The sequence below is a fragment of the Jatropha curcas genome, chromosome 3 (genome assembly GCF_041381405.1).
Source record: "Jatropha curcas cultivar XTBG-Jc1 chromosome 3, XTBG_Jcur_1.0, whole genome shotgun sequence".
In the NCBI taxonomy this organism is placed as follows: Eukaryota; Viridiplantae; Streptophyta; class Magnoliopsida; order Malpighiales; family Euphorbiaceae; genus Jatropha; species Jatropha curcas.
The window spans coordinates 3882534-3896611 of NC_143153.1; the positions used below are offsets into that span (position 1 = coordinate 3882534).

The 14078-nt window shown below is 29.7% G+C and overlaps 3 protein-coding genes across 3 annotated transcripts; all 3 read left to right on the forward strand.

Moving 5' to 3' along the window:
* The first annotated feature begins 325 nt into the window (after positions 1-325).
* Positions 326-1246, forward strand: LOC105644662 (chaperone protein dnaJ 20, chloroplastic). The gene has a single exon (XM_012230094.4). The coding sequence runs from the start codon at positions 466-468 to the stop codon at positions 1084-1086; it is 621 nt and encodes a 206-aa protein (XP_012085484.1). The 5' UTR covers positions 326-465; the 3' UTR covers positions 1087-1246.
* Positions 1247-5204: 3958 nt separating this feature from the next.
* Positions 5205-6058, forward strand: LOC110010600 (chaperone protein dnaJ 20, chloroplastic). Its single transcript, XM_020683526.3, has one exon. The coding sequence runs from the start codon at positions 5328-5330 to the stop codon at positions 5910-5912; it is 585 nt and encodes a 194-aa protein (XP_020539185.3). The 5' UTR covers positions 5205-5327; the 3' UTR covers positions 5913-6058.
* Positions 6059-10773: 4715 nt separating this feature from the next.
* On the forward strand, positions 10774-11617 carry LOC105644653 (chaperone protein dnaJ 20, chloroplastic). Its single transcript, XM_012230085.3, has one exon. It carries the CDS (start codon positions 10807-10809, stop codon positions 11422-11424), a length of 618 nt encoding a protein of 205 aa, XP_012085475.1. The 5' UTR covers positions 10774-10806; the 3' UTR covers positions 11425-11617.
* Positions 11618-14078: the final 2461 nt, after the last annotated feature.

Consider the following 14078-nt stretch of genomic DNA (forward strand, 5'->3'; position numbering starts at 1 on the left):
TAAATTGAACTAAAAATTAGATTAAAACTGTTCCTATCTGACGACTATTAGTCCGACTAATTAGGATTTAAGGATATGAAATTAGCTTACTAATTTTTTTATGATATTTTTTAATTATCTTCACCATCATGAGGCGTAAATATTTGATTATTTAATTAAAAAATCTAGATTTCTTATAGATTTTTATTTGAAAAAAGTAAGGACATGGTTTGGATAGATATGCGGTGTAGATTAGAAACTTCGATGACGTGTTGATTTTTCTTATTTTATCCCTTAGGGCATTCTCACCTTACCATTAGGTAAGTAATGAACATCAGAACCAGTCACCTAATTTACTATTTTATTGATTATTATACTCTCTCTGATCCTGTCTATATATACGAACTCAAAATTCGCTTTCTGCTCATTGCATTCATTACAAATTCAAACGATATACAGAGCGAAACACAAAAAACAGAGCAAAACATGAGTTCTGCATCCGGAATCACCTCTTCTACCCTCCAAACCTTCTCAATACCCAATCTCTCTACTTCAAAATCTTCTCTTAAACCATCTTCTACTCTTAGCTTCAATACCAATTTCCCAAAATCAAACTTTCCCTTCGGAAATACTATTTCCAAATCGAACAGAGCAAGTCCAATTAAGGCCGTCATGGCCGATGCAGTGTATGTAAAAACAGAGAGCTTCTACGATTTATTGGGTGTATCTGAAAGTGGAAGTATTTCAGAAATAAAGAAAGCTTATAAACAACTCGCAAGAAAATACCATCCCGACGTGTCGCCGCCCGAACTTAAAGAAGAGTATACAAAGAGGTTTATTGAAGTTCAAGAAGCTTATGAGACTTTATCTGATCCAAAAACCAGAGCTTTGTATGACAGAGATATGGCCAGTGGAGTATTAGACTTAAACTCGTTTTTCTCTACCGGTAGGAGACACAGATCACGCGACGGATTCGATGATAAAAGTGACTGGGAGCAGAAATGGCAGTCTCAGCTTTCAGAGTTAATAAGAAAAAGTAATGCTAAAGAATTTGAGAATATTACATGGGGAGATAGAATTCGTAGCCAAAAGAATTATTGCCATTAAGACTTAAGAGTAATTACTTGTTAACACAATCTGAAGAATTCATTTCCCAAAATTTAAGGGGGAAATGGATTATTTTTTCTGTTCTTTCTTTATGTATAGATTTCCCCTTTGTTTCTGTATATTGCTCATTGGAATAGTATCTTTAGTTCACTTGCTTTAATTCTGGTTTCGTTACTTTATGCTAGTATTTAAAAATATTGAAATCCCGATTTGAAAATCTACAGAGTGATATTTCTTTTCGGGATAAGGTTTTGAAGATGATGATATGGAAACTATGAAAGAGGAAATTGAAATCATTGATATAGTTAATTACTCATAGTGGAACTCCTGAAGTTATAGTTTCGAATCAAGTATAGGAAAAACTTTCAGTGCCATGGAAACGTGTTGTGATTGTTCGAGTCATAGGTAGATAAATTGGTTAGAAAGCTTTTTGTCTGGTATAGAATCCTTCTGAAGGAAGCCCCTCGATGCACAGGTTTAGGAGTTAAGAGAATGATTACTTAATGGTCAAGTTATCCAATGAAACGGACTATCACATGTATTGGTTGATGACCGTTGAACAGTTATGGGAAATTATCTTCTGCATGATTGAACCTAGGAATTCGAATTTTGACGTTATAGAAACTTGCATTCGTGCTTTTACGTTATGGCAAGACTTCCGAGTTTGTCACTCCACTTGCATCACAAGGATGTTCTTCGCGCCATAGTGCATCTATTGGTAGGGTTACGAAGTTTAAAAAAAAAAAAAAAGCTTCTCCGTTGTGTTTGGGAAGGGTAGAAGTAAAACAAGGAGGTAAAATCTCATCTTACTATTCATTTTTCTCTCCAAATGGAGTGAAAATAAGGTTAGAAGGGTGTAAAATAAATTTATTTTACATCTTCCTTAACATTTTCATCCAAACCAAACAAGAAATTTTGAAAATTGAACATTTTCACCATCTATTTTACATCCATTCAAACAAGCATAAGAGGTCATGGAATTTTGTCAAAATAATTTTGAAAGTGGCTAGTGTAATTAGATACAACTAGGTTGCACAGATACAAGCGATGAATATGCAAAGCGAGACATAACACTATACGAATACGAGATAAGATAATTTAAAAAAAGAAAGAGATCGACACACTATTCTATTCTAAATAACTATATTTATTCACAACTTAAACAAATAAATAACCATTTGTGATCAATTATACATATAAAATATAAATTTATTTAATTTTTATTTCAGCAAAAGTAGTTAGATAGAATCTCTAATTTATTTATAGATAATTAAATTTTTCCAATTTTTCAATATTTTTAAAATGATTAAAATTAATTCCCGATATTCGACATTTCAATACTAATTCACTATCTAGTACTCTCTCTATCTTAAAATATAAATCGTTTAAGGTTTTCGCACAATGATTAAAGGAACAGTTAATTCTCATAGATTGTAATAAAACAAAAAGTAATTTAACTAAATTATTATTTATTTTAAAATTAATGGTTACTCATGAAAGTATTTATTGTATTTAATGTAAATAAGGTAACATTGGAAAAACATAATGTATTATTCTTTAAAATACTCAAAAGTATTTATATTTTTTGGACAAAATAATAACTCAAACACGACACAATGAAGTATTTTTGAAGGAACTATCTAGTATTTAAAACTTGAAAATGTTTCGGTTGAAATATATTGAAAATTTTAATAGTAAAATAGTATATATCCACTCCTTAATTCAATTAAAATTAAACAAACAATTTATGTGGCAAGGCAAAAAGATTGAAAGAATTTTAAAAATATACTCTTTCTTTCCTAAAAAGGCTAAAATAAAAAGAGAAAAATAGTTAAAATACATTTATTTTGAACATTAATCCAACGTTTAATCTCGTGATTAGGCTGTGATGTGGGCATCGGGAAACGTTTGGCTGATGTGGGTTTTACCCAAATCCAACAAAACCCCCTGTTTTTGATTGACTTGAATCTAAAACAGCTTCCCTTCCTTCAATTTCAAGACTTCCCTTTCTTCTAGAATTCAAAAATAAGGAATTTATTTTACCAACAGTCACTTTTCATTCTCCAATTTGCTATTTCTTGAACAAATTATTTTGACTTACAAGTAATAAGGGGATGAGTATCTGCTTTCTCTGTATTAGTCCAACCAATAACATACACCAAACTAATTATAGAAAAAATTATTTTTAAATTTTTTATCATCACGGGACGGAGAACAAAACAACAATAATATTTTAAAAGATCCTTCGAAAATAAATTTTTAAATATCGAATCTGTTTGATAATATTAGATATTTTAGTAGTTATTAATTATTTTATTAGTTATTAACTGTTTTATTAGATACTTCAAAGGTTGCGGTTAAACATCACCATTATATACGAGATTTAAACAAGTCTTGTTCAAATAATAAATAAATTAATGTATAGATATTTATAATATTTATATGCTTATTTATCGGTAATAATTAACTTGTTGTTCAAGTTGTCCAGTCACGAGCAAAACTTATCTGACGCCTCATTTTTATTTTATATATACATATACACTTTAGTCTTTATTTATATTTTTGTTGATAACTTATTGGTGGTTTAAGATAAGTTTTTTTTTTTTTTTTTTTTTTTTTTTTTTTTTACAACTAGACAACTAATAAGTTATCTAAAAATAAATAAATAATATATATATATAAATTTTATTTTTTATTGGTAACTTATTATCCAAGCTGTCCACTTGTCAACAAAACTTATCTTAATTCTCATTTTTTATTCTAATTCTAGTATCCTACGGTTCTACTTGTCTCCTCCTTTTATCTTTGGTTTTCAAGTGCTGGATGCTTCAATGAAAATTTTATTGAACAAACTTAGAGGTGAATTTGGATAGATGGTATGTTAAATTTATAGATTTTTATTAAATTTCATGTTTGATTATTTTATTTGAAAACTAAAATTTATGGAATTGAAGGTTACTTTTGATATACTAAGTGTTTTTTATTGAAAATTAATAAAATGTTTAGTCGGTGATAAATAGACTATGAAGCGTAACTTTCTAGAAAGAAGTCGTGTTTAGTTTTTATTATCAATTCTACTTCTCGAAAAGTGGGTCATTCAACTTATCCTATGTAAGAGAAGTAAGTTACTTAGAGATACATAAGAAAGTTACACTTCCTAGTTAAGTGCAATGAATTTATTAATTTACACACTCAAATTGATATATTGTAATTTTTTTTATTTGAGAGCAATTTTACTTTCCATGAAATTAATTTGCATACCAAATACAATCAAATTATATTTTTTAAGAAATAATTTTCTTGAAATTGTATTCTCTGAAAAGTATACTAAAAATTGATAATATATATATATATATATATATATGTAAAAGACCTTTTATTCCGGAAAGTCAGAAATAATTTAATGGCCTTATAGCAACTGTCTCTCACGTTGTTGAGAAGGCATCAACCCATAGCAATTGTTCTATAATGCTACATCCAGAAATATTATTATGAATAACTACAAATCAACTATAAGACAACATAAACATACTGTTTTAACTGAAATTTCGACAGGATGACTCATTTTTGGATAACTTTATTATTTTTTTATTATTAAATAAATTGATTATATATTTTTTTTAGAATTGATTATATTTATTCTAAAAGCATTACGGTTTCATATGGAAAACAGCTCGGATCTTATCCTTTATTTAGATAGAAGTTTTTTTATAGGAAAGAAATAACAATAGAAAAAACATCAGTTTTCCCTCCTTTGAAAAAGGAGAAGAAAATAATGAAAAAAAAAGTAAAATTTAAACTTATTTTTCTATTGAATTATATATTTGGAATCTCTTCGATCTAAACAAAATAACTAAGAAATTAGAAAAGTGTGAAATTTTACTATTTGGTAAATATAATTTACTTGTTCTTTCTCATATTGTATTTAAACGCGAGTGTGAAAAATAAAAAAAAAATTAAATATTTTATAATAAATTATTTTCACCAAATGTTAGGAGTATTATATACAGAAAAGAGGTCCTAACGAGACAATGACATGGTTTCGGTGACAAAGGCGCCTTGAATTTTCAATCACTCTCTGTCTATTGTTTGCTTAGCTTGCATCTTACATTCTTACTTCTTTTTTTAAGTTCTAAATTTTATATTTTTCATTATTATTTTATTAATGTTAGTTCTCTATATATGCTCTCACTCATCCTCCTCTTCTGTCCAAGTTACATAGCAAAGAAACAGAGCAAAACATGACTACTGCAGGAATGATCTCTTCTTCCTTTCAAGCCATCTCCAAACTCAATCTCTCAACTCCAAAATCAACTCTTAATCCGTCTACTAATCTCAGCTTCAATACCCATTTCCCAAAATCAAACTTTTCCTTCAAAAATACCACTTTGAAATCGAACAGAGCAGGTTCAGTTAGGGCCGTCATGGCTGATACTGTGATGGTAAAAACAGAGAGCTTTTACGATTTGTTGGGTATATCAGAAAAAGGAAGAAAATATCACCCCGACGTGTCTCCGCCGGAATGCAAAGAAGAGTATACAAAGAGGTTTATTGAAGTTCAAGAAGCTTATGAGACTTTGTCTGATCCAAAAACCAGAGCTTTATATGACAGAGATATCGCCAGTATAGGATTAGACTTAAACTCGTTCTTCTTTACTGGTAAGCGACACAGATCCCGCACCGGATTTGATGATAGATGTGAACGGGAACAAAAATGGCAGTCTCAGTTTACAGAGTTAATAAGAAGACGTAATGCTAAAGAATTTGAGGATAGTACATGGGGAGATAGAATACGTAGCCAAAAAAGTTATTGCCATAATGTGTAATTAATTGTTAATAATAATATAACTTCCACAAGCCATTTTCCCAAATTTAAATGGGAAATGGATCAGTTTTTAAAATTTTTCCCCTATTAGTATTAGATGATATGTTCTGTTTTCTTTTTATATACGGCGAAAAATACATAAATTCACCTGTTAAAAAAATTTTTGCTGCATATAAATTTTAAATATTTAACAAGATCAAAATAAAAATTAAGAATATCACTCCTTAATCAATTGCTCTATTGTTTTGAATATTAAAAAATATACTATTTCTGTTTTATAATATTTATTACATTTGAGAAAATAGTTTGTTTCAAATTTCTTCTGACGTTTGTAGTTTCAAGGAGTAATAAATTCTTTTCTTTTTTCATGTTTACCCTTTTATTTGTGTTCGCAAAATCTCTCCACTGCTATGATCGGATATGAGAATTGAACAGTTTAAAATTTAATTTGGTATTTGAATATATTAAATTAAAGGTAATATAATTAATTTACTTAATAATTTATTATAATCTAGACAAATTTAATAGTCTTTTTAAGGGTCGTGAACTTCTAAATGTGACAAAGATAATGAAACAGAAACAAAGATAGTAATTAAACAAAATTTGATAAGAACAAATCAACCACTAATACCATTTAAAAAATCCAACTGACCTATATATTAAAAAATATTAAGTAATATAATCTAATGGAAATTCATTAGGTCATGGAATCTTGTCAAAGTACTTTGAATGGGGATAGTCTCAATTAGCTAGAATACAATTTTGAATTTGACAAGTAGTTATACCAATTCTTTTATTTTTTTTTTAATTTGGCTAAAGTAAAAGGAGGGAAATAGTTAAATCCATTGGTTTTGAAAGTTGAGGTTTGTCATGGCATACCAAGATATAGCCCAGTGATAAATGCATATACGGCCTGATAATAGATCCAAATTGAAATCTCCATCCTTAAAAGTTATGCCAAAAAATTTTTTTCGGCTGATTCGGCATAGCCGTTTGCCAACTAATTTTTTTTAGTTTCAGAGAGATTTGAGTCTTTCTAGTCTATGTAGTTTATGTTCTATGGAGGAGGAGTCTCTGTAGCATCTTTTTCGTGATTGTGTTGTAGTGCGGGCATAGTGGCAGTAGTGGAGTTTGCCTCCTAATTTTTTTTGGAGTGGATGATGTTGTGTTGTGGTTGCATTTAAATTTATCCTTGCACATGTTTGATCCCTTTGGTATCTCCTGGCATCATTGGTTTTGAGCTGCTATTTGGTGGGTTTGGAAAGTGAGGAACTTGTATGTCTTTTAAGAATGAACTTGTTGCTATTTTTGCTTTAAATCGTTGTGCTTTTAAAGTAGCTTTGTGGATATTCTGAATTCTTCTTCTCCTGCAGTGCTTCGGCTAGAGTTAGTAGGTAGTTTTGTGTGGCTTGGGTTAAGCCTCAGGATGGTTAGATGAAGTTAAATTGTGATGGGAGCAGTCTTACTAATCCGGGATTGACTGGTGGTGGTAGTGTGATTCGTGATTACTGGGGGAGGTGGCTTGGGGGTTATTCTCTTAATACTGGCACTCTACTATTTGAGTTGGTAAGTTTTTCTCTATTCAGATAGGGCTTATTCTTGCTTGGGACCGTGGTTTCCGTAAGGTTGTTGTTGAGTCTGATTGTTTGGAGGCTATTAGGCTGGTGAGCTCAGGGTTATCTATTGCTCATCCTTTGGCCGTTCTTATTTTGGATATTTAGAACTTGATGAGTCATGATTAGGAGTGTTCTATCTATCATGTGTTTCATGAAAGCTAATTCTGCAGCTGATCATTTGGCCAAGTTGGGCATGTCATCCTTCCTTCTTTATTCATTTGGAAAACTAGTCCTAATTTATTATCTTTGATTTTTTAGGTTGATGTTTGTAACATTGGCTCGTTGAGATAGGTTTCTATTTTTTGTTCTGCTCTTCTTTTGCCACCAATAAAAAAAAAAAAAAAGTTATGCTAAAAAAGTCTAGGTATGTCATGGAATTTGAAATATTACTCTAATAATAAGTTACTACAAAGTATTGAGATTTGATTAAATCTATAATGTCATAGTTAACGTTTGAAAAATTAATTAGTAAAACCGGTCTAATATCAAAAGATAATTCATCAACTTGTCTTGAAAAAAAATGGAGAGATTAAATCTAACAATAATGATTAAAGAGAAATCTCTCATCATTCATCTCAACGATGAGTTTGGTGACCTTAATCTTCTCAAACATAATAGCTTTCTTTATGTGTTTTTTTTTTTTATTTTAAAAGAAAATGAGTTTTAAATTTTGAAGATGAAAATCATTTGGAAAAGAAAAAAGAAGTGTTATGCTTCTCATTTGGCTTAATTAATTTGTGGGCTTAGTGTTAGAAAGAATGACGTGTAAGTGAGAATAACTTGCAAGGAAGCTTATGGTGGTAGTAATTTGATGGATTAGGTGAGAAAACTAAGATGAGAAGATAAGATAAAGAGGTAAGGTTGAAGGAGAAAAAAAAGAGAGAAAGTTTGTTTTAAAACAATAACATTAAAGTGAATTTTGTGTTTCTAGTGAAAATTAAATGAAAATAATTGGTAGATTTTGGATGGAAAATTATTAATGTGAGAAATTGTAACATCTTAGACCTAACAAGATATTATCCGTTTTATAAATTACCGATAGAAATCACAATCTAATTGTTGATTCCATTAATTATGTTTTGAAACTTTTTGTTTAATTGAGTAAATGATTTAAATTTATATATATTTGGATTTGATTAACCTCAGTAATATTCTTTTCAAATTAATATTATATCGTTTTATTTATAGTTATATTTTTATTAAATATTATTTTTTTTAAAAAATTAATATTTTAATTATATTATAGTAAAAAAAACAATATATTCACTTTTAAAATAAAAAAAAAACATAAAAAAATTAATACCTTAATACTAATTTTACTTTTTATTGGTTAATCTCTATCAGTTAAAAGCTATCAAAGCCAAACCAAAGTTATCAAATCCGCAGGAACTCCTTGTTTATGATTAATTTGAATCTAAAACAGTTTTCCTTCCATTGCTTTCGCTTTCTTCTAGAATTTGAAATAAATAAATAAATAAGAAGAAAGAGGAGAATTTATTCTACCAAGTGCCGCCAGCGTGTTGGCCGTTTACTTGTCTCTTCGCCCAAACATAAAAGTAATAGCAGTACATTCTGAAAAAAAAAAAAAATAAATAAAAAGAAAGAAATGGGTCTCTATAAAAGTCTTTAAATGTATGAAAAAGACCTTCGATCTGATATTTATTAAAATTCATTTAATTGATTAATTAAAATAAACATATAATTTAGGACAGTCAGAAATAATTTAATGAGTAATGACCTCAAAACCAACCGACGCTCACGTTGTCGAGGCATCAACCATAAGCATTAGTTTTATGCAAATGGGCATGATAAGGTACATTCCTCCATAAATATTTTTAATAAAAGCTTAAATTAATTATAGAGCTTTGTGTTTTATCTAAACTTCAGGCCTCGCCACTCAGTTTTAGACAACTTTATTTTTTTTTTTTTAAAAAATAATTATATAATTATTTTTTAAAGAATTAGCTCCTTAATAATTAGCCACGTCATGGGTTGTACGCTGAACATTACCGTTTCAAATTATAAACAAGCACCCATCCTAATGTTACCTGAAGTTCTAGCCTGGTAGCAAATGCATTTAATCATCCGTCTGATTCATTTTATTAACGGAAAATTATAATGTTAAAATTAAGGATTTCTATAGAGTGTCTCAAATCGCGATGTTAATATTTGATTAATGGTCCGAACAGAGAGAAAAGTGATTAACACATTTAGTCTTTCTATTTTTTTTTCAAGTTAAAAAAAAATTAATAAAGAGAATTAAACGATGGCACATATTTACTTGCCTTTTCTATTCTACAAGTGTAGAGAATGAATTCCTGTTGTAATTGTAGACGAGAATGATGTGTAATTTCACTCAAATTATATAAGGAAGATTCTTCCAATAAAATATGTTTTTTAAGAAGAACTTATATTCTTATCTCTATCGAAATTAAAGTCGAGTCATATAAAAAAAATTCTCTCAACAAAATATACTTTTCAAAATGGAATTTATATTCTTATGTATGTTAAAATTGAAGCCCATCAATATATTGTTTATTTAATTGATTTTTCTCTGACGAAAAATTCCAACAACAAAGACATGGTTCGGTGATTAACCCCTAGCAAAGGTGCGTTGAATTTTCTGCGGCACCGTCTTTTGTCTGTTCTATTCTTTTGCTTAGCTTTAGGTTGGACACGTTTCAGGAACCGCCGGTTTCGATTTCGAATTCAAAAAATTTAAAATCAGAATCAAATCGAAAATTAATGGTTTTAGTTACGTTTTGAAACCAAACGGTTTCGGTTTCAGTTTCGGTTACTCAATGGTTTAAAATCGATGGTTCTATCCGGTTCTTCGGCCGGTTTGTCGACAATTCAGGTCAATTTCGAACCAGTTTCGGCCGATTTTGGATGATTTCGGCCAATTTCAGATGGAACTAGAACCGTCGGTTTCGATTGGAGCTGAAACCGCCGGTTCACGGTTCCAAAATTGATGGAATCAGAACCAAACCGATTTGAACCAATTCTAATTTCAGTTTGGACCAATTTCGGTTCTCATCAATTTCAGTTTCGGTTCCCACCAATTCGGAACCGATGGTTTTGATTTCGAAAACTGGATTTTGGCCACCCCTGCTTAGCTTAATAGCTTGCTGCTTGCCTCTTACTTTTTCTTTTGCGCTTTGTTATTTATTAATTATTATTATTATTTTATTATACTAGTGGTCTATATATACCTCTCACCTTCCTCGACGCTGAAATACTGAAAAACCAAGTCACAACAGTTAAGAAACAAAGCAAAACATGAGTACTGCAGAAATGCTCTCTCCTACCTTCCAAACCATCTCGAAACCCAATCTCTCATCCCCAAAATCAATTCTTAACCCATCTTCTAAGCTCAGCTTCTCTAAGCATCTCCCAAAATCAAACTTTTCCTTCAAAAATACCACTTCCAAAACGAACAGAGCAGGTCCAATTAAGGCCGTGATGGCCTATACACTATATGTAAAAACGGAGAGCTTTTACGATTTGTTAGGTATATCAGAAAATGGAAATCTTTCAGAAATAAAAAAAGCTTATAAACAACTCGCAAGAAAGTACCATCCCGACGTGTCTCCGCCGGAATGCAAAGAAGAGTATACCAAAAAGTTTATTGAAGTTCAAGAAGCTTATGAGACTTTGTCTGATCCAAAAAGCAGAGCTTTATATGACAGAGATATGGCCAGTGGAGGATTAGACTTAAACTCTATTTTCTCTACTGGTAAGGGACACAGATCCCGCACTGGATTTGATGATAGATGTGAATGGGAACAAAAATGGCAGTCTCAGCTTACAGAGTTAATAAGAAGAAGTAATACTAAAGAATTTGAAGATAGCACATGGGGAGATAAAATGCGTAGCCAAAAGAGTTATTGCCATTAAGTAGTAATTAATTGTTACTGTAATTGAAGAATCCTTTTTCCCCAAATTTAAGTGGGAAATGGATTGTCTCATAGATTGTATTTTCTACTAGAACTAGTTGATCATTTTGTTCTCTTCTGTTCTCTCTCACGTGTACATGAATCCCTTTTACTCTGTTCTATGATATATGAACTCAGTTTTCCCTTTCCTATAACATTTGTTCATATTGAGTTTTCTTTCATAGAGTAACAGCTTAATGTTATGTATTTTTAAGTTATAATTTTGCATTTCCTGGACATAAAACCTATCTTAAAATTTATTTTGTTATGCAATATTAATAGCTAGCACATGTAAAAAAAAAAAAAAGAAAAGTGATATCCACCTCACCCTGATTTTCTTTTAGCTTGTGTCTTGCTCTTAATTCAATTTCTATCAGAATTTAGACAAATTGCAAAATTTACTTCCAGTATTATTTATATTCTTAAACATTAATCCTAGGAAGCAAATTTTAATCAATGAGGTAAAAAATGGATTCACTTACTAAGTAACTTCACTTCAATTATGATCTAAAGTCTAAACTCTCTCTTCCTCTTCTTTCTTCTTCTTCTTTGGGCAGCCACCAGTGAGTATTCTCACCGATTGACACCCCTTCTCCCCTCTCTCTTCCCTCTAGCTTCGTCTTTAGTTTTGTTCTTATATTTTTTTGGAATTTTCTCAAATCATGCTAGATCCGTGAAACTTTGATACAAAATTTGAGTTTGAGTTCTTAGATTTATTCATTTTTTTAATGGACATTGCATTTATCTAGATCTATTTATTTTCATAAATTTCAAGTTTTGTTTAACAATAACACACCTTTCAATGTTTTTTACCAAATAATAATTTTTCATATTTCTTCATTTTCGTATAATTATTGGAAAATTAAATTTTATAAATTGAAATATTAAATGAATATAATTTATCAAATTAAATATTGATTCAATCTTAAATTTGATCCGATAATTATATACGCTCTGGTTGGTCTCAAATTCGAATATAAGAAAGAATTATTCCTTATTATATAATCTACGACACATCGAACTCTGAATAAATAATAATAATAATAAAAAAAAACTTAAATCTAATCCTAGGTTGTGTTGATTGTTGAACCACTAGGTCAGTTTTTATCCAAATCCAATAAACTCAATGGTCAGAACTTAGATTGGATCCAAAACAGCTTTGTTGGCTTTCATGCCTTTCCCTCCCTTCAAGGCTCCAATATGACAACCAATTGGTTGTCTACTTGTCATATTCCTCTTACAAATTCCTAAATTATGGAGCAATTAATTAATTAAATTAAACATTTTATAGATAAGGTCGCTTCACACTTGACCTTATCTTAATCCTCATTCCATTACAATTATTCAATTTGGGAATAGTTTATAGTTCTCCACTTCTTATATATTCGTTGCATTAAGTTGTAGTATTCTATTTTGCAATTATTGAGTTTAAACTAATGAGTTTGATTTTGATGTATTAGGTAATAGGTAGTGGTTGATAATTGTTATTTGATGAATGCTAGTTCCAACTTGCAAGTGCATATGTACATGTCTCACAAAGAGGGGCAGCTGCTCTTCTCTTCGAAAAAAAAATATTTTTACATTAACATTTCTCAAACCTTCGTATCTAGCATTTGTAACGTACTTTCAACCATTTTAGGTCTCACTGTTAGCTGTTTGAGTAGCTTTTCATAAAACACTAAAAATTAAACGTTGCATGAATTAACTTTTTATAAAACGCTACTAACTCCCCTCTTGTTTTAGATCCTAATAATAGTTATTTGTTAAAATGTAAAATGATGTATAACGGGTTTTCATGTTTTTTACTATTCTTTTTTAGGATGACTATATTATTTATATTCTAGTGTATTATATAAATAATATAATAATTAAATTTTTATTTTAAATAATTATAAATAGAATAACAATATAAATACTAACTCGAAAACTAAATTTATTAATAAATATTTTTATAAGGTTAATGTGGTCCAAATATAAAGTAAAAATATAAATCAATTGGCAACCAATAAAAAAAACTCAGAAAATGTATACTTCTATTCTAGCAAACAAACACTTCAAACTTAACTTTTGGATACAAATTACCTATTAAATGCATCATTCAATGCTAATATAAAAAATTTAATGATCATTACAATTTAATAACATAAGTTGATTAGACACAATTATTATAAATTAAATAGTACAGAATTAAGTTAATGTGAAGCTAGAAAAAATAAATTCTCCAAAAGAAAAGGAAAACGATACGCAATTATTGATAAAGACTTCTGATCTAATATTAATATTAATATTAATATTATTATTATTTAGGGCATAAATTTAATGATTAATGACCTTAAACAGCCACCGTCCTCACGTTGTCAAGGCATCAACAGTAAGCATTCGTTACAGAGGTCGAGAAAATTTAATTTTATAAGCAACATATGCAGAGGTTTTGGTGTTTAGTCTTAATTAATTAATTAATTGTTTTCTTGTTAAAGTAATGTATAGCTCCACTTGCTGCCAGTCTCACCGGCATTTCATTTGCAGTCGTGTACAGTGTGTTTCGTATCGCTAGTGCTTAACACATGGTCTGACATGTTTAAAACCAAAGTATGAGGCTAATCAAGACAAACTCCT